Here is a 22,089-nt window from a genome sequence, read left to right as displayed (position 1 = left end):
CTGAGAAATTACCTCTAGGCCTGACGGTAGCTGTGGTTTAAGCCAGAGGGCGAGCAAGGACCTCTTGGCTATCAGAAGAAAGGCATGAAGTGCGTCAGGAATATGTTGAGTATCAGGAAAGGCATGAAATAAAAGAGGTAGTGGCTCCACCGCGACCTCCTCCCCCCATGTATCCCTGATTATCCCAGAAATCTCGTTCCAATATGTAAATAATTTGGGGCAAGTCCACAAACCATGAAATAAATTTGTTTTGGGTGCATGGCATCGTGGACACGCTATTTGTCTATCCGGACAATTAGGGTGTGGGGGAATATCAAAACCGTATATGGCCCTGTGAATGAACTTAAAATGTGTCTCCCTCCATCTTTCACATACAACTGCTTTACGCACCTTTGCCCATCCTCCCAAAATCTGCTGAGTAAGATCTTGCTGCATAAGCTCTCTACTCCACATTTTAAACATTGTGGCAGTGGTAGCCTTAGCAAGTGATTCTCTCAATGTGCTATATAAAAAAGATAAAGAGGATTTAGATGGGGGAGACACTATCAAGTCATCCAAGAAGTTCTTAGGGCATTCCGGGGCTATATTATGCAATTTTGACCTTAAAAAGGACATTATTTGGCAATAGGCTAAGTGATGCCTTGTGGAAAGGTTGTTTACAACTTGCAACTCTTGAAATGTCATATATCTATTTTCATTAGAATGCAAGAGATGATTAAGCTTGAAGATGCCCAACGATTTCATTTCCCTGAAATGCGGGTTCTCCCTCCCCTGTGGAAACTCCGGATGCCCCCATAAATGCATGTGCTTAGATATGTGTTGAGGGAGGCCAAAAAGTGCTCTAATAGATTTCCAAGCCATAATGGTGTCCCTAAATAATATACGATGTTTGATTTCTGGTGGTATGTTCCCAATTGAGACATGTATTAGCGATGACAAATGTAGTGGAGCCACCACCCCCTCCTCAAGTGTGTAATTAGAATAAAAGTTTGACCCTTGTAGCCAGTCAAGGCCATGACGAGCCAAACATGCCAAATTATAGCTACGAAGATCCGGTATATTGACTCCCCCACCTTCTTTGCGTGTCATAAGTTTCTTTAAGGCTATTCTCGGGCGTTTCTTATTCCATATGTAGGCGGAGAACATGGAATTTAATGTCTTGATATCAGTGTGTTTTAATAGAAGAGGAATTGTCTGTAGAGGATAAAGCAATCTCGGGAAGCTTACCATTTTCAAAAGATGGCATCTCCCCATGAAGGAGAGAGGCAGATGCTGCCATCGTTGGAGATCTTGTTTAATTTTATTTATAACCGCCGGATAATTGAGGTTATATATTGTGTCCGGTGTGCGACCTATGTTTATCCCTAGGTATTTAATGGAGGACCTAGCTATAGTAACCGGTATACTCAAAGATGGTTTAAAGTGTGCTGCGCCGTTACTGGTCAAGTGTAGTAATTCACTTTTTGTGACATTTACTTTAAAGCCGGAGTGGCTCTCAAATTTTTTAATAAGCTCAAAGACGTGGGGAAGATCGTGATGCGGGTCTGATAGGAATATCAAGACATCATCTGCAAAGTATGTTGCCTTAATTGTTTCCGTGCCCACCCTGATTCCCTTTACACTTTCGTCAGCCTCCAATGTGCGAATAAATGGTTCCAATGCGAGATTAAAAAGGAGGGGGGAAAGAGGGCAGCCTTGACGTGTCCCTCTATATAATGGGATGGTGGAGGAAAGAAATCCTGGAGTGTATACTTTTGCGGAGGGGGCCGAGTATAAGGCTCCAATAAACGATCGAAAAGGTCCCAAAATACCCATAGAGTCCATTGTACCTCCCAACCAATCCCAATCAACCATATCGAATGCTTTTTCGGCATCTATAGTAAGGATGGCTGGGTTTGGGTGAGCGGACGGATTAACTTTAACATCATCTAGTACAGTTAGTATTTTCCGGATATTGGATACCGCTGAGCGGCCTTTTACAAAGCCAACTTGGCTTGGTGAAATTATTCTAGGTAATATAGTGGCTAATCTATCCGCCATAAGTTTAGATATTAGTTTTAAGTCCGAGTTGATTAAGGATATCGGGCGGTATGAGGAAGCAAATTTTGGGTCCTTTCCTGGCTTAGGGAGAACCTTTATGTATGCGACATTGGAGGCTGCCGGGATGGATTGTCCTGATAAATATCCATTATATAAATGAAGTAAACATGGGGTGATTTGATCCCTCAGGATCTTGAAGTATTCACTGGCGTATCCGTCGGGGCCTGGGGCTTTCTGCATTTTCATTGAATTTATACAGGATTTCAACTCTACTTCTGTAATTGGAGAATTTAGGAATGTCCGTTCCTCCTCTGTTAGTTTGGGAAGTTGTAGGGAGTCTAAGACCGTAGGGAGCGAGGTGGGAGTATATGTTCTTTTTGTATACAAATCCTCATAAAATTGCTTTAAGATGGAATTAACTTGTTTAGGGTGTGATTGCAAAGTTCCCCATTTATCCTTCAATGTGGTAATATGAAATTGTGGTCCCAAAGGTTTGGACAGACGTGCCAACAACCTCCCCGCCTTGTTTCCGTATCGAAACAGCTTCGCTTCAAAAGCGGACCGTTTCAACTTTTCCCCTTTATCTAACCACAATTCATATTCCCCTCTTGCTTTCTGCCATTCTTCTTTGTTTACGGGTGTTGGCATTGCTTGGAAACGTGTGTAAGTCCGCCTCAAAGCCAGGCCATACTCCTCAATTTTCAATTTTGTCTGGTTTTTAAGTTTTGCAACATACGCTATTAGTTGCCCTCTCATGACTGCTTTGGAGGTGTCCCAGAATAGCTGGGGATCCTGTGAGTGAGCTCCATTGGTATCCTCAAAATCCAACCACCAACCCTTAAGTAAAGATTGGAACGATTCATCAGATGCCAAGTTACTGGGGAAGCGCCACAGGATGTCCGAGCCCCTTGGAAAGCAATCATGTATTTCTAGCACTACCGGAGAATGGTCTGATATAACCATGGGTTCGATGACACACTGGTGCACCCGCTGAAGGAGCGGTGTCGACACCAAAGTGTAATCGATGCGTGACCATGATTGTTGGGCATGTGAATAATGCGAGTATTCTCTGCCATCAGGATGATGCAGACGCCAGGGATCATGTAAGCCCGTGTCTGAAAGGAATGTGTGTAAGACAGTTTCTCTATCTAGGTCTTTGTGAAGAAACGGTTTATGGGGATTACTCCTATCCTCCGCAGGCTGTAAGACTACATTCAAGTCTCCCCCCAGAAGTTTGGAGGGTATACTATCAACTGCCATAACTCCGTTTAGCGTCTTGAAAAAGTGTGGACTACGTACATTAGGCCCATATACATTATATATGCTAATGGAATCTTCTGAACCCGTGAGGTGTATATTCACCCATCTCCCTGCTGAATCAGCTTTAGAGCCCGTGACTGAATAGGGGAGGTTCTTACCAAGGAGTATCAGAACTCCCGCCTTAGAGTGCTGGGCGGGGGATCCGTACACCTGGCCCACCCACAGTTTTTGCATACGGTGGTAGTCTAGCTCCGTTAGATGAGTTTCTTGTAGTAGCGCAATGTCGGTCTTTAGCCTTTTGAGATGGCGTAGTACCATCATGCGCTTATGGGGTGACTTGAGACCCTTAACATTCCATGAAACAATTCTCATAAACGGATGATATAGTTAGTTTATCAATGTGGATGTCTAACTGCCCCCCTCCCCTTCCCAACCCCGCCTTCAAACCCAAATACATAACCATATACATAACCAACAACAGGTAACTATCACTCCATGGTCCTTGCTGTACCAATGCAACATCCATGTATATGTGACATGCGACTTCACTTTTTTCCCACATGTTATAGCACTTCTTATCTTAACTTCACCGTAACGAAGCCACTCCCAGCCATGTTGCTGGACTGGTCATATCATTATAGAGTCGAGCACGAAAGATATAAACAAAGGGTAATCTATCTTGCATACATCTACTAGTTGTGTAAAGCGATCAGGAAACAATGCATATATTTCACGTACACATCTCTAAAAGCACTGAGCAATATGTTCCCATACGTGTGAAAGGATATATCTCATAGTAGACCCGCGTACTCCTGCCTTACTGAGCCTCTGGATATGGAAGTTCAAGTGTGGCTTTGCTGAAGATTCCTGTTCCTCTGCGGTTTAGGATCTGAGAAAGAAAATCCATCTGTTGAAGATCTGTCCTCCTTGGATAAATCACGTGGTTCACCTATTGGCTTATGCGTAGGAGAAGGGCGATCAGGCGGTAAAGATTTCAAAATGGCATCCGCCGCTTCCGGTGTAGAAAAGGTATCATAGGATCCATCCGTATTCGCAACCTTAAGAACTGCCGGGTATAATAATGCAAACTTGACCTGGCGCTTGTATAATGCCGAACAAACTTGTGAAAATGCTCGGCGCCTTTTCGTGACTTCCGCTGAGAAGTCGCCAAAGATCAAAATGCGGTGTCCTTTATAATCCAGACCATCGCGCCTACTTTTAAACGCCTTCAGCACTGCCATTCTGTCTGAATAATCTAAGTACTTGACTATGACTTGTCGCGGGCGATGTCTCGTCTCCTTTGAGCCCTTGTCTGTGGGTCGTAAGTCAGGTCCAACTCTATGAGCTCGCTCTACTTTACAGGCCTGACGGATCCCCAAAGCCTCCGGTAAGTCCGACTCGCACAGTCGTCTGAGATCCTTCGCCAATACCGCCTCCGGTAAACCCACGATGCGTAGGTTGTTCCTACGTGACCTATTCTCTAAGTCTTCTACTCTGTCCCAGAGTTTCTGGTTGTCCAACCTGGTGTCTTGGACTAGTTGGCGGAGGTCCATGAATGCTGTGTCCACGTGGTGCATGGCTGACTCCAGCGTATCTATACGCTCCCCCTGCTTCGTCACCGTATCATGTAGTTGTGATAGGGAGGTATTAACCGTTTTAGACAGGGATTCTTGTAAATCCGGGGAGATTAATTGCGCTACCTGAATCGCCAATTGCTTATAGTCAATATTCAAGGTAGACAATGCAGACTCACCAGACATTGAGGTCAGTGAAGCTTGAGGAACTTCCGACTCCTCTGGTGTGGTTTGCTTAGAGGACTCGTCCGCCATGATGGCTGTCTGGTCGGCCGCGCGGCCGGACTTGCTCTGTGCTCTGGATTTGCCCATAATGTGGACGAATCTGTCCATATACCGACAGGTTTGTCTTCCGTGCTACAGGGGGTCAGACTCGTTTGTCCCAGCGGTAGTTAGTAGGATCTGACCGAGTGATTTTGGTATCAAGGGCTGGAGCACTTGTACTCGCGCGTCCTCACATGCAGGCGCCGGAACCGGAAGTCCTTGTTCTTTAAGTGCAGGACAAGGGGTCTTCTGCACTGCTAATTATTTTTGACCTACATTGAAAAAGATAGAATTATTTTAACATAAATATATTAATAAAGTTTATTATTTTTATTTCCTACTAGAACCACAGTTCTTTTCCTCTCTTCCTTTTTCCCAAATAATTTAATATTCATTGTCAGGACACTACAGTAACGTTAGTGTTTGTGTATGTGGCTGCACATAGCGATATAGCTATATCGCGATCTGCAGTGTAAATGAATGGGGAGAAGTGTATGACGCTCATTGGTCACTTATTAGTCAGCGTCATACATTTCTCTCCACAATGCCCACTTGGCCAAAAAGTAAAACACACCCAGTTGTCCATTAAGAAACTCATTAGCGTAAAGCTAATATAGGTCATAACGTCAAAAATGATCGTTTTTCTAAATAACAAACACTGCTGTAATCTAGATTAGAGCGCCGATCATATTATGTACAAGATAGGGCACTTATAATGTGGGTACCGAGCCACTTTAAAGGCTATGTAAACCTTTTTATATTTTTTTATTTAATTTTTTTAATAAAAATGTCAGTCACTGTGTTTAGTGCAACTTTCAAATTAGTTTTTCTTAAAAATTCTTACTTCAGCTACAGCTACTCTGCATTCTCTGTGCAGAGCAGCTATGTCTTTCGCTAAGGCTTGAATCAGTCAGTCCCGCAGACCTGACGGGTTCTGCGTGTCTCTGACACGCAGGATCCACCTGTAACTCATCACATGTACGTTATGAACTTTATATGTGATCGATAGCAGCTCGATCCTGCGTGTCAGTGACAGCGGGTCCTGTATGTCTCGGAGCTAGTATGTCCTGCGTACCTGATGCGTACAGGATTCGGCAATGATACAACTGCTCTGTATACAGAATACAAAGCAGCTGTATCTCAAAAAGTAAAAATAATTTTTAATAAAAACTAATTTGAAAGTTGCACTAATCACACCGACAGACATTTTTATTTAAAAAAAGATAAATTTACTTTCAAAGGCTTACATAGCCTTTAAGGCCAGAGCAGTTTTTTTTTTTTCCCCATCACTGCGTTCTTCGAGTCCATTTTTCCATCAACATAGTCATTTGAGGGCTTGATTGTTGCGGGACAAGTCACATTTTTTTTTAATGGCTTCATTTTGGGGTACGTATAGTGTATTGAAACACTAATTTTTTGGGGGAGATACAGATAAGCAATTTCGGCATTTAATTTTGGGTATGGTTTGGACAGTATAAATGACATTAACTTTATTCCGTGGGTCGTTAAGATTACGACGATGCCAAATTGATAGTTTTTTTCTATTGTGTAAATTTAGTATAACATAAAAAAAAAAAATCTCAAAGTACTTATATGACCCTATATTAGGGCTGCCCGATTATAACCTAAATCAAAAATCACGATTGATTGAACATGTAACCTCGATTTATGATTAAGGAACTCTTGTTTAGGCCACACTCTTTTTGGATGCCACCCCTCCTTTCTGCATGCTACTCCATTGAATTAATATATATCCTCTGAGACTGCTCTATACTACTGTATATAATAACCCTATATCTGTCTCTACACAGTATAATGCCCCACATAGCTGTCCCCCACACAGTATAATGCCCACATAGCTGTCCCCCACACAGTATAATGCCCACATAGCTGTCCCCCACACAGTATAATGCCCATATAGCTGTCTCTAAACCGTATAATGCCCCCATAGCTGCCCCCTACACAGTATAATGCCCCCATAGCTGCCCCCTACACAGTATAATGCCCCCATAGCTGCCCCCTACACAGTATAATGCCGCCATAGATGTCCCCTATACAGTATAATGCCTCCATAGCTGTCCCCCACACCGTATAATGCCCCATATAAAATATAATTTTTTTTATTTTTGTATGTGTGTGTAAATACTTCCGAAGGTTTTCAGAACTGGTGATACGCGAGATAAAGAAGTGATCCCATTAAAGAACATTACCATCAGCTTCTCCCCAGTGTGATATAACTGATATCGGGGAACTGTAAATTGTGTTCACTTCCCTGTAGCTAATAAAAAAAAAAAAAAAAAAGCAAGCTACTTTTAGTGTCCTGTAGGTCGCACTCTTGTTAAAGTCGGCCATTGACATTAATTGATTTTCCACAGGATCTGCAGACCGTCTCCTGTCTCTGGTGATTGCCCCGACTGTCCCCCCATAATATCCGATCAAGAAAAACATGAATGTTCTGCCTGGCTGATAATCTATACGGGGGGTGTGGGAGTCAGGAATATATATCTAACACACAGCCATTCATAAATGCAAGATAAAACTAATATAATACCGGAGAATAAAAGGGCTCTTCTGATTGATATAAAATGAGCTTGTTCATTTTGTGGTTTCTAATATAATAGGGAGCAGAGTGATAACAATTCTGATTTCTGATTCATTCCTTAGATGGACGTTTAATCCAGCTGTCCTTACTAAAGCCAATGCAGTCCGAAGTGGAGACGCTGCACAAGGTGCTGAAGGAGGAACCTCACAGTTTCAAGTGGGGGATCTTGTACAGATATGTTACGACCTAGAGAGAATAAAACTACTTCAAAGAGGTCATGGAGAATGGGCGGAAGCCATGCTTCCTGTGAGTAGCCTTTATGTATAGTTTTGTATGGAACTTTATTAAATGTTTTGCTTATTTTCTAAAGAGGACACAAAAACATGTATATTTTCTGCTGAGAAACATGCTGACCGTGACCGTTCTCCCAAGACGTGCTTTATTTTGATTTATAGGAGTGACATGGAATTGGATCATCCACCAAAACTCATCCGAAATTAGTTTTTCATTATAGAATTTTCTTCTGTTATCAGAAATAAGAAAAAAATCATATTTGAGAGACTATACTAACTAGGGTTCGTCTATATGACAATCATTGGAACAAGTATGTGGTGTTTTGTTGCCAAATTGTGTATTTCTCAAAAAAGTTATTTTATCACTTGTTGGTTATTTAGTTAACACTCTGAATTTAGTGTGGACGTTTGGCTAATGCGTCAAATACACCAAACAAATCAATAAGGCTCTATAGACCTGATTTAATATCCTATTAGCATCCGTCCGACAGGTATATGTCCCTATACCGTTTTAGTGATTGCTTTTTTTTTTATACTGTATAGGACATTTACAGTCAGCCACTTAAAAAACAAAACACTGCACAGTAGACTTTTTTTTTGTTTTTTACATGGGAGCCTATGCATGAGCCAATGTATGGAATACGTCGAGCCTTTACATACAATACAGACATGGCAAAAATAATTGCTTTTTTTTCATCGAAACACCGCCCCCACACATCTGAAAACAAAAAAAAGGTGAATCAATCATTTATATGTACCCGAAAAATGGTTCAAATAAAACCGTGGCTGCAGTTTAGTGTGGGAGGGGTGTGGCCACACGCTGCCTGAGAGATTTACTATAATTTACGCCAAAATCTAACATTTGTTACAGCTCTTATGCCCCATGCACACAACTGTGCCCGTAATTACGGTCCATGATTAAAGGCACGGACGGCTACCTGCAATTGCGGGCCATGCTTCCAAATAAAGTATGGGAGCACGGTCCGTAAAAAGCAAAAAATAAGACCTGTCCTATCTTTTGCGGAGCCTTTCTACGGCACGGACACCTTCCCGTAAATATACGGGAAGGTTTCCGTCGGCCATAGAATTAAATGGGTCCGTAATTACGGTGCAAAATTACAGACGGAATCTACGGTCGTGTGCATGGGGCCTTAGTTGGCATAGATTTCACTTTGTGACAGATGAAGATTCTATAAATTTATTAAGAGGTGCGCGCCTCATAAATTTGACGTATCTTACTCCAGTGGCCTTCGGTAAAAGACTAACTTATGAAATGCCGGTTTTAGTAAATCTTAGCCTATAACTTGAAATAGCAGCATTGATCTATGTGAATGAATGTTTTATAATTCCTCATTATTTCATAATTTATTTGGCACCTTCCGTTTTAAGACTCTAGGTAAAGTTGGAAGAGTCCAGCAGATTTATTCCGACAGTGACTTGAAAGTGGAAGTTTGTGGAACGTCATGGACGTATAACCCAACTGCTGTTTCCAAGGTGGCTTCTGTAGGATCAGCAATAAGCAGTGCAACTGGAGGTAGGCCCAGTATTTTTTATTTTAATGTGTATATCTAATGAATGTTATGACTGAAAAGCAAGGTCAAATGAACATGTGGTCTAGCCATAAACTTAAGATTGCTGACGGCTATCTCCCCTAAATTCCATTGTGCACGTATGTTTGTTGCCTAGGGAGAACACCTGCTTATCACACTGGGAAGCAAAGAATTGAACTTATTAATGGATATGTACACCTTTTGAAGCAAAATTTTGTGTGCGTTGTTTTTTTATCATCAATGTTTAAAGAGACTCTGTCACCATATTATAAGTGCCCTATCTCCTACATAAGGAGATGGGTGCTATAATGTAGGTGACAGTAATGCTTTTTATTTAAAAAAGCGATCTATTTTTACCACTTTATTAGCGTTTTTAGATTTATGCTAATGAGTTGCTTAATGCCCAAGTGGGCATATTTTTACTTTAGACCAAGTGGGTGTAGTACAGGGGAGTGTATGACGCTGAACAATCAGTGACCAATCAGCGTCATTCACTCCTCTCCATTCATTTACTCAGCGCATTGTGACCCTGCTAGATCCTTATGTGCTGTCTTATACTAACACATTAACAATACTGAAGTGTTTAGACAGTGAATAGACATTCCACGGGATGTCTATTCACAATCTCTGCACTTCGTTACGGTTTCTATGGTAGTTACAGCAGAGGAAGCGTGATCTCGTTGTAACCTGTCATTTACTGCGTAATCTCGCGAGATTACGCTTCCTCTGCTGTAACTACCACAGACAGAGTAACGCAGTGCAGAGATTATGAATAGACATCCATTTTTTTTAATTGTAGATTCTTTTAATTGTATTTTCTGCACACAATTATGGGGGCAGCCATCTTGCCTGAGCTACTTTTGGCAGCATTAAGAGATATTCTTTACAGAATCCACATAGACCATAGGAATCCTTGACCAGGAGGGGACCCATTGACTTCTATGGAAGAGTTTTCTAGGCATGCTCTGTGTCCTGTGAAGAGGTCATTGTGCAAGGAGGGGGAGGAGGGCAGCTGTATCCATCACCTATTGTCAATGGTGGATCCTGTGTTCTCTATATAAAGGTGTTACCTATCATTGTAATGCTCCCTGTGATGATAATGAGATGACTTCTGAGAAGTGATCTCTACAGAACAGGAAGTGTCAGTCTATTGTGAGGCTCAGTGGCCAGAGTGAATACTGCAAGATTTTAGCATTATTTTTTCATGTAGATAATGACAAAAAAACGTAAAAAACAAAAATCACCCAAAATGTTTACAATATATGTCCAACAGAAAAACTTTATTTAAACAATATGTCATTATCTGATTAAACATTCCCTTTAAAATGCAACCTTGTCTGGTCCTTCTTTCTCTCAATGGCAGACTTCAGGGGACAGTCAGGCTGCCCCATACACATCCTGTCGGATCTGTTGACAATTCTTTTGTGTGGGGGGCAAAGTTTACAGACTTTTGACTCCTTATATGAAATCTCTAGTGCTTTTGTAATTTACAAGTAGTAACTCTTCGTTTTTTACTTATTTGTACAATTATTTAGTATGAAGACCTATGACACTTCTCAATCATTTTTTTTCATAGAGAGACTGTCACAACTTTTAAAGAAACTGTTTGAAACACAAGAATCTGGAGATCTTAATGAGGAGTTGGTGAAAGCGGCAGCGAATGGCGATGTTGCTAAAGTCGAGGACTTGCTAAAGAGGCCAGATGTTGATGTAAGGAGTATATTTTAAACAACCGCTTAGGGCCTGTTCATGTTCACATCAGCATTCGGTTTCCGTTGATGGGTTCCATCAAACCTTTCCGTCTGAGGAATCCATCAACCGAAAAGCAAACGGAGACCATCGGCAACGGAAGCATCACCATTGAAATTGGAAAGCTATGGTTCCCGTTCAAGGTCTGACGGAATACATGGACGAAGACCGAATGCTGATATGAACACACCCTTATAAAAACTGCGTCAAGATGTGATCTTTTGTTATTTCAGACTGAGTCCATCTATATTAACTGGTTGCCGATACAGGACGAGAATGCTCGACCTGAGCGGCGAGTACTTGGCACATTAGGACGAGCATTCTTGTCCTGTGTGACAGCCGTCTGTGCGCGTGATCGGGAGCGGGACAACGGCTGTAATACACAGCCACGGCCCCGCTCTGACAGCGGAGAGGAGAGAAACATCTTCTCTCCGCCGTTAACCCTTTGAATGCCGCGATGAAAGCTGATCGCGGCGTTCAAGGAGAGGGGACTGCACTTTGATCACGTCACAGAAGATAACTGTGACGCGATCAGAGCCCACAACTTGTATGGCCAGACAGCCCAGGCTCCATTGAAGGACCCCAGGGCTGTCTGAACTTATTTCCTTTTGTTAGGGCATGCTGAGGTATGTCCTAACAACTGCCTGTGTATAATCAGTAACAGGCTAATGTACTGGCATATAGATCTATGCCAGTACATTACAGTTACAAAATAAAAATGATAAATCCCTTTATGGGATTAAAAAAAAAAAGTAAAATGAATGTAAATTTTTTTTATGATTAAATAAAAAGTAAAAAAATTGCACAAACACAATTTTTTTTTATAATAAATACATTTTTTAAAATAGTCCCAAAACATGAAATAATATAGACATGTTTGGTATCGCCACGACCGTAACAACCTGTACAACAAATGTATAACATTATTTATGATGATCGGTGTATGGTGTAAAAAAATAAAAAGTGCTGCGGAACTGTTTTTATTCTGCATTTTCGCCAAAATAAAAATGTATAGAAATTAAACGATAATGTATTTGTAACAAAAATGGTACCTACATAAAGTACAACTCGTCCCGCAAAAAACAAAGTCTCATACAACTACGTCGTATAAAAAATAAGAGGTATGAGCGTCGGGATGCAAAGAGGGAAATATAAAAAAAATTGTTCTGTCCTCAAGGCCAAAATTGGCCGTGTCCTTAAGGGGTTAAACAATTATCTGTCGACAGTGTGTGGTCATTTGTTAAACAGCCACAATTGGCTTATATTTGTGTGTTGAGTTGTCCCTAGAGAGAGACTACTCGTTCCCATATCAACTGTGCATAAAATACATATGTTTTGCAATAGTGAGTGTGAAAGACCCCCCTTTTTTTGTCTTTTTCTTTTTTTAAATTTAAATGCCTCACATTTTAATGCATAGTATTATCCAATGACAGGAAGCATTTTTTTTTAAAATTTAGATCTGAATTTCTATCTATGATTACATTGTAAGTGATTATCCTTTGTGTGCTGTCTACTTTATTAGGTGAATGGGCAGTGTGCTGGACACACCGCTATGCAAGCAGCCAGTCAGAATGGACATGTGGACATTTTGAAGTTGCTTCTGAAGCACAATGTGGATGTGGAAGCGGAGGTAATGCTTTATATTTTTTTTTAACCATAATATATACTGATTATTATACAGATATTAATTTAAAATGCTTAAAAGTTAAAAGAATATTTTTTTTTCAGGATAATGGTTGATCACACAATAGTTATACAAGATTTTTTTAAGCTTTGTGTATTTGCAACCAGCTCTCCCCCAACATCACGAGGCCAGACTGCATCTTAAAAAAAAAAAAAAATTGTAAACATGAGGTATTAGTTTATATTTTGTCCGTGACGTTGCGACCATAGTGACATGGCTGTACATCCTGTTACTTCCCTATGGACTGCGTTGCTCAATGTGGCTATGTGACATAACGTCACTATGGATACAATGTCACAGCAGCTTAGTTGGAGCCCTGAGCCATGGTGAACGACGAGGAATTTTTAATTCTATTAGACGGTCTAATTTTTGCAGCAAATGCCCAGATGTCTTTTATAGATTGGGAGCTCTGCTTTTTGATAAAGCACTCTAAATCCCTTCACACAGCCATAGAGTTAATGCTAAAATGCCTACAGTCATTAATTAAGAAGCTGCTTGCATATAAATTTATGCCGCCTGAGTTTTAGCACTTAGCTCTTTGACCTAAAGCAGGAGATTTGGATCTCCGACCTCTAAATCGATATATAGTGCATTTTGGGATTGGGGGCTGTGGAACCTCAAATCTCTGGACCCTTGTCAGTCCGCCCCGGCTTTGATTGATTTTTTTTTACCTACATACATTAACAATTATGTTAATATTCTAGGATAAAGATGGAGACCGGGCTGTCCATCACGCAGCCTTTGGTGATGAAGGATCTGTGATTGAAGTGTTACATAGAGGTGGTGCAGATTTAAATGCTCGAAATAAACGCAGACAAACACCGCTACATATTGCTGTGAACAAAGGCCACTTACAGGTTGTGAAAACACTGCTGGAATTTGGTTGCCATCCGAGCTTGCAGGTAAATTTATTTATATTTTTATATATTTTGACTTATTTTACCAAAAAATTATTGACTCCCATGCAGAGTTTCTGAAGTTTATTACAGAAGATTTTGAGAATTTATTAGGAATTTCTCCCTCCACTGAAAAGAAAAAAATAAACAGCCGTATATGACATTGGAGGAGAGGATAAAAATGGAGCCAGTCAGAGGTGTAACATGAAGCAAATTTTGTAACAGACCCCCATACACCTGCCATGTGCCGGTTTTAATATTGGCTTGGGTGAGACTGCTACCTCTGCACGCAAAGGGGTTGTCAGAGATACCATCATAATTTCAAAAACCCCTTTAATGCATGCAATTTATAAATGTAAATACATTTGTAATATACTTACATTTTCCAAAGTGGCCCCGATTCCAGATCCTGCCGTAGGGAACTTGACTGGTGACGTCACACTCTGCACTGGCTCTGCCGTTTTGTTGATCTTGAATTCTTTGCCGGGTATACGACACGTCACTTGTGACATGGTGTATATCGGCTTGTTCTGTTGTAACGCGCATGCGCTTATCTCGAGAACAGCAGGGACCGCAAGAACAGCAGTGACAGTGCATGCGCATTACGGGCTGTGAAGCAGAACAAGCCGATATACACCACGTGACAAGTGACGTGTCGTATACCCGGCAAAGAATTAAAGATCAACAAAGCAGCAGAGCCGGTGCAGAGTGTGACGTTACCAGTCAAGTTCCCCACGGCAGGATCTGGAAACGGGGCCACTTTGGAAAATGTAAGTATATTACAAATGTATTTACATAAATTACAAGCATTAAAGGGGTTTTTGAAAATATGATGGTATCTCGGACAACCCCTTTTAATAGCAAGTCCCTGGACCACGTAGAGCGCGTTAATTATTTTTGTTATTTAACAATAGAACCGCCTTGTAAGCTTTTGCTCTGTAATTGAAAAAAGAATTAGTGAAAAAGTACAGAGCACGGAGATTGCTTTTACGAAGATTGTTAAAAAAAGTTCCTGACAAAGTTTAACCCCCTACCTACATATGGTTTTATGTACAAAAAAACTTGAAGGCTGTGTAAACATTTTGTTGTTTTTTTACTACATAAATGTATATATGTGATAATAAAAAAAACATTTTTAATTGACTTTTATTAAAAATTGTGTTAACTTTTTGAGATGCAGCTTCTATGCATTCACTATGCTTAGAAGTTGCATCTCGGCACGAAGTTGATCAACTTAGATATGATCAGTAATACAGTTATAGAGGCATCAGAGGGACACAGTAATTGGGGACAGCCGAGCTGTCAGGGCTGTTCACTGACGGTGCCGAGATGCATCATGTTTTTTTATAAAGAAGTATGTACATTTATTAAAAAAAGAAATAGTAATTAAAAAAATTAACCCCCCCCCCCCAAAAGGTATACATAGCCGTTAGTCATTGTACAGTTAAGTGATGCAATCTCTAATATACTTCGTATAAGGTTCCATACCACCTTCAAGATCTCTGCTTCTGTCAGTGAATAGGAGCATGGAGTCTAAGCTGATACATTTACATGATGTTTTTTCACTGATTTTACAGCAATTTTTACATTCTAAAAAAAGGACTCTTGATATACATATTCTACCTACATTGAAACAACATAGCAAACTATTAGTAGAGAGATTGTACGTGTTTTCAGCCTCTAAATGTAAACAAGAATCTTCCCAATCACAGCAAGCTGCTATAAAATTGTGAGGAAACATAAAGGGGGCATTTATCAGATCTTTGCGCCGGTTTCTGTCATAATTTGCAACATTTTTGTTTAAGCTATCTAAAGACAGATTTAACATTCATTTATTTGTGCCTTTTTCAAACACTTTTACACCGTCGTCCTGACTTTTCAGTTTTGTCTAGCAAAGTGGGCGTGGCTTGACTGAATTGAGTGGCACATTTATCATTTGCGACTTTTTCTGAAAGTCACAATTTTTGGCGCAACTTGCTTCGACCACAGTGGTGCTGTAAATTGACAGAGGAACCGATAAACAAAGATATCTAGACACTGCAGATAAGAACCTATATCTTAACTAGGTGACTCAAGGGTCCAAGTCCCCCACCCCTGCCCACAATTGTCTGGCGAAAAGCCCCACACTCCAATCTCTCGTCGCTCCAGTGCCGAGGCAGCGCTGCTTCTCCGCTGGTCTCTACTTCTAGATACAGAGGTGACGTCTCTACCCAGGACATGTGACCGCTGCAGTGGTCATTTGTTCCTGTGTCCCTGCAGCTGGAAGTAGAGACCATTGGAGGACAAGGCAGCGGCGGCAGTATGGCTTTTTTTATTATTTTTACACACCCTTTCCCATGTACGCTGAAAGATACAGTGACATCACTGGAGCTTCCCTGGGAATCCTCCTGTCACTATTAAACACATAAATATGTAATGAAAATGAATATTGCTAGTTGAGGTGTTCTAGTCACCTATCATTTAACTAGAATTTGTTGTTTGGTTTAAAGGATTCAGAAGGTGATACTCCTCTGCATGACGCCATCAGCAAAAAGCGGGATGATATTTTGGCTGTGTTATTAGAAGCTGCAGCCGATGTCACCATTACAAATAACAATGGATTTAATGCTCTTCATCATGCTGCATTGAGAGGAAATCCCAGGTAACGTGCCATGTACATTATTCTTTTATAGCATTTCATTCAAGTATTATTTGGCTGGCTGTGGATTTCAAGGGCTGAGCAGAATATGATTTCTCTTTTAAAATAATTTAGTTTTTTTCCTTTAAACTTCTGAGACTTGATAGAGAAACACTAACATCCTGTCAATACCTCCATCTTACCTTTTTAAAGGGGTTGTCTCATCACAGACCACCCCTTTCAGAATGCAATTGCGGTGATGAGCGCCCCTGGCATACAGCTTATTTTTCCGGGGAAGCCTTGCTAGAAGTTTCCTCTGCAGCGAGCTTACAGATATATAGTGCTACAGAATAACTCTCTGTTCTGGGGTACCGAGTGGGGATCCTTCCGTCTATGACGTCATAGAATTCTGTGGAGCTACTGTGAGCACCAGCTCCATAGATCTGGCTTATGGAAGGCACAGGGAATAAGCGTAAAGGGACAGCAAGTGATCCTATGCTCTTAAATGGGAGATTTTACTGTGCATCCGCTGTCATGCACAATAGGCCTCTATTCCTTTCACTACATAGAATGACACCCACCTTTGTTGTACTCAAACCCCATCTCCCCGAGCGATGCCAAGGGCCCTCAACATCCTGCACTTTGGCAGAGACAGCAAGCATTGTGTGGGTATGAATGTCACGGGGACAGGAGCATCCACACACAGCGGACTGCTTGCGGTGTCTGGTTATTATAAGCTCAAGAGGGAATTCTGGCAGCACTACAAGGGGCACACTTTGGCAGCACTGTTTCAGAGAATTCTGACCACACTATAATGGGGACACTGGGCACTTTGGCTGTTATGGGAAGGACAGGGGCTGTTGGGGACTAATGTTTGCTGCCATGGATTCCAGGACCATTTTCACACTGTAAAACATTATTTAAGGAATAAAAAAAATCATATTATACCCCCATACTCATACATATTTTCGAAATATTGCACATTGTAAAATTGCCACTCAGCATTTTACACTCATTGGGCACCTGTATTTTTTGCTTTAAAGCCTAATGTTTTGGGGAAAATGCATATCTATTTACCTTTGTGGCTAAATGTCTGACCCAAACAGAGCCTGAGAAGCATAACACCTCCAAAGAAAATAAAAGTCCAAAATGCGCACAGTTTATACGTGCCTCTTATGTCTATATCTACATACACATCTTCACAGAATCCTAAGAACTGAAGAGACCAAAATCTCTGCAATCCAGATGCCGGTAAACATTCAGTTAACACGAGACCTGGGGGAGATTAGATGTGTAACTGCTCATCATCATCCCACTACATGTGACAGCGCTCATATACTCTCACATTGGTAAGGGGGATATAACATGAAGAAAAGTTACTGTATCACACCCGGAGGATGACAGTAGCAGGCTGTGATCTTCTAGCTTTTATTTGCAGCTTTCCCCTTCCACTTACCTCCCCTACACCGACACAACCAGAAAGTAAAACTGTTCATCCTTCTCCCTGACTTTAAAATGGGTGCTGCACCCAGATTATTGCACCTAGAGCGTTGATATGGCATCATGTAAAACCTAAGATTCTGGCCTATAATACAATACCAAGAGCTAAGCTAAGATCTAGGCCTTATATTCTAGTCGCTGTAAAAGTCATGACTGATTAAAGTATGTCCTTTTTAATTGCTTACATAAAATACTGAACTACTTGCCTGCCTGTCAGGACCTACTAGGCTCACATCCATGGCAGACCTCGGCCTTTGTTAAGCCCCCCTTCTGCCAAGCAAACTATCAGCACCCCGCAAAAGCGGCGATGGGCTGACAGAGGAAACCTACTCCCTCTGACAAACTCCTTAGATACCACGGATTTGACCACGGCATCGAAGTGGTTAAATGGCTATCTACTAACCCAGCTATTGAAGCAGTATGTTATAGGCACGATGGCTCACATTAAGGACCTACCGCCTATGCCATGTATTTACAGCACAAGGCGGGAAGGGGTTAAACACATCCATTGGAAGCTAGAAACAGCAATTCCTGGTAGTAACATTATAGTAATGTGTTGCTAATAGTCTGAGCAAAGTAACGTCAAACGTGAAGAAGTTGTTTAATGTGTTTCACTTACCTAGACTTTTCCTTCATTCAGTTTTATAATTTTTTGTATACTGGCTGCGCGCGGCAGGAGGGCGGGGGGAGCATGAATATATGAATATACTTGTACTCCTACTCGTGGCGTGGACACATCCCACAAGAAAAAGTTCTAAGTACTCAATAACGAATTAATATTAACTAATAAGTAAAGGCACGCTGAAACCAGGGTGTCTGTCACTTCCCAGACAATAAATATCTCGCCAATCCGACTTAAGGCCCATCTCACAGCGCAATTTTCACACGGATTCCGACGCATTTAACCCCTTCCCTCCTCAGCCATTTTTCGGATTTTCATGTTTGGTTTTTCCTCCCCACCTTCCAAAAGCTATATTCTTTTTATTTTCCTGTCTATATAGCCATATGAGGGCTTGTTTTTTGTGGGACAAGTTGTAGTTTTTCATGGCATCATTTATTGTACCACATAATGTACTCGGAAGCTTAAAATATTATTTGTGGAGTGAAATGGGCAAGAACAGCGATTACGCCAATTTTTGGGGGGGTTTTGTTTTTACGGCGTCCATCAGGCGGTAAAAACTACATATTCACCTTGTTCTACAGGTTGCTACGATTACGGTGATACCAAATTTATATGTGGTGTTTTATGTTTTACCACTTTAAAAAAATAAATAAAACTATTTGCTAAATTAAAAAAATCTTTTGTGTCGCCATGTTCTGAGAGCCATAACTTTTACATTTTTCCATCAATTTAGCGATGTGGGGGCTTACATTTTGTGGGGTGACCTGTAGTTTTCACTCATGCCATTTTGGGATATATGTGACTTTTTGATCACTTTTTATTTCATTTTTTTGGAGTGCTGAGGTGACCAAAAATCATCAATTTGCGTGTTTTATATATTTTCTTTACGGCATTCACAGATCAGGTTAAAAAAACGCTATATTGTGATAGATCGGACTTTTACGGACGCAGCATTACCAGTTGTTAACTTTTTATTTTTTTTTAACATTGATTTAGGGAAAAAAATGTGAAAAGCGTTGTTTTTTTTTACTTTTAATACTTTATTTTTTTGGGAAAAAGACTTTAACTGTTTTTTATTAGTCCCCCTAGGAGACTTGAAGCAACGATCCACTGCAATGATCATCCACCGCATGATATACTGCAATACTAATGTATTGCAGTATATCGTGATTCTGACAGGCTGCTTTGAATCCCTGCCGAAGGCAGAGCTTCAAAGGAGTACAAAGATGGCAGATCCGGGGGCCTTTGTTAGGTCCCCAGGCTGCCATAACAACCGTTATCACCGGCCGATCGTACTGTGGGGGGGGGGGGGCGCGATTGCTTGTTTGAGGAGGCGCCTTCCTGATTCGAACACTTTAAACGCCGTGGTCGAGGTGTTAAACGGGCGGAATCAAAGTGAACATTGATTCCTCCTGTTGCAGTGAGGTGTCAGCTGCGTAACACAGCCGTCACCAGGCTGAGCTCGCTCCATACTTCTCCTTAAACCTTATCACGTACAGTTCTGGGATATTGCGTTAAGGGGTTAAATAAGGCAGAACTTTCTGTGGACAGAATTGTAAACCGCCGCGCTGAAAAAAAAGTGACGTCACTTTTTGAGGAGGTTTCCGCAACAAAAATCGTATTGGTTAACCACAGGCAGATTAGTCCTATTGAACGAAACGCGGCAGTTTGTACTACAAAACCATGGCAGGAATAGAAGGGCCAGCCTCACATTTCTGCCGTGATATCTCCGCCAATTTCATGACATATTTTTCCACGTAAAAAATCTGCCGTTTGAACATAGCCTAAGGGGTATTCCAATCATATACTTAGATGGGGTATAGATTAGATTTTGCCATCAATATCGGATGATGGAGTCCAACTGTTGGGACTGATGTCTAGAAATAAGGCGCTTTAGCTTTTGTCCGAAACGGGTACTGTGGGGGAATTTATCAAACAAAGGCACAAATGCTGCAAAAGTCACAAATTGGCTTAAAAAAAAAAAAGTGTTTTTTTGGACGTTCTCCTGGACAACTCATCTGTCATTTTGGCTAATTCACTCATTTTATAATAGATTTTGCCCTGTTGAGTTTTACGTCCAGTGTTAACTGCCTTCTATCAAGTCTTGATGATTTTATTATAAATGACTGCATGAATTTATCAAAATGACAATGATGCAGCAACCAACCATCTGTAAAGCCGTGAGATCAGCGATAAAAGGATTTTATGTTTCCTACAAATTTCTGTGGCCTTGCAGTGTATTCTGATCACACCAGAAACTAACCTTCACTCATCAATGCCTGCTTACCTATTCGTGCCGTGCCACAGTCTGGGTGCATCTTGCATTATTTTGCCATGCCTTGTGCATGCCTTGATAAAGCTCTATCATTATTCCAGTGATTCTTGTGTAAACCTAGACTTATTGATTCATGACCTCCTTTAGTTACAAGCGGACTATAAAATCCTCACTGCATCAGCTGGGTCATGAGCGTGAGATCGTAGCGTACTGGGTCACCTGTCCTGCACATGTGACTGCGCCTGATGTGTATATAAAAAACAAAAAGACCCTTCTCTTATTGCGGGTCCCCTAGGTCGCAGCTGATCGCGAGGAGCTCCTGCAGTCAATGGTTATCTGCGCACCCTTAGTGTTCTCGTGGACACCTGAGGTCCCCCAGAGCCGAGCGCTGTGCTGGATGTAGGTCCTGGCTTTAGCTAATAGAGAGGATCCTACACAGGGGGAAGCCCTCTATTGTCTATGTGGTTGTGGAAAACAGAAAGTTACTCCTAATAGAGAATTATGTCATGTTTGTAATTAGATTTGTGTAAAATAATACTGCAACACAACTACTCGACTTGTAATTTCTGCAGCCTTTGTATTTCCTGCTGTTACAGAAGTAAACCTCTAATAATGGGTATCAGTAATTTGTAGAGTGACTGCTTCGTGTATGTCTCTATTTACAAGCTCTCAATATCCAGTCCAGTCCACTTGCAGGGAGGTAAACAGAAGGGATTATGAGGTTATTAATTCATCTTTCATTGTGTCATAAAATGAATTTGTCATTTATTTTGTTGTACTTTGGAATTACATTGCTTTAATGTTTCTGAACTGTATGTTATTTGCACACATTCCCAACTTTTTTCATATATTCTGTGTTTTACTTCACAATCATTTTGGTGGAGGAGAGGAGGAGGAGTAGTAGTAGTAGTAGTAGTAGTATAGGAAGGCAGATGATCGTGCAGTGCCTTGTGTGGGGCTCCATGTCACCTTTGATTATTTTTGGGTGTACATTGACTAAACCTGGCCATTCATGTGAAGCTTCTTTGGGCAGAATTGATCCTATTGTTGAAATTCATTCATTTGCATGGGTGCTCAGGTAAATTCCCAGGTGACCGCTTTTTAAATGCTGCTGCATGGTGGTGTTAAAATTAAATGGCCAAGAACATTTTATAAGTAGGTCTAATAAATGTTATCCGTAATGTCTAATTATCAGCTACAGTATCACTGTTAATATCTATACG

At 41.0% G+C, this 22,089-nt stretch overlaps 1 protein-coding gene across 2 annotated transcripts in view; it reads left to right on the top strand.

Annotated features, from left to right (window-relative positions):
* The window catches only part of MIB1 (MIB E3 ubiquitin protein ligase 1), a 140,006-nt gene that overhangs the window by 68,166 nt on the left and 49,751 nt on the right, over window positions 1-22,089 (top strand). For both annotated transcript variants that reach the window (XM_075826357.1, XM_075826358.1), the window contains exons 7-12: window positions 7,803-7,986; window positions 9,363-9,507; window positions 11,100-11,233; window positions 12,795-12,902; window positions 13,661-13,858; window positions 16,342-16,493. In XM_075826357.1, the coding sequence (XP_075682472.1) occupies window positions 7,803-7,986; window positions 9,363-9,507; window positions 11,100-11,233; window positions 12,795-12,902; window positions 13,661-13,858; window positions 16,342-16,493 (921 nt within the window). The remainder of the gene's footprint in view (window positions 1-7,802; window positions 7,987-9,362; window positions 9,508-11,099; window positions 11,234-12,794; window positions 12,903-13,660; window positions 13,859-16,341; window positions 16,494-22,089) is intronic.

The sequence above is a fragment of the Rhinoderma darwinii genome, chromosome 5, assembly GCF_050947455.1.
Source record: "Rhinoderma darwinii isolate aRhiDar2 chromosome 5, aRhiDar2.hap1, whole genome shotgun sequence".
NCBI classification, from domain to species: domain Eukaryota; kingdom Metazoa; phylum Chordata; class Amphibia; order Anura; family Rhinodermatidae; genus Rhinoderma; species Rhinoderma darwinii.
Note: the sequence above shows the minus strand (reverse complement) of the source record. Positions and strands in the feature narration are given on the sequence as shown.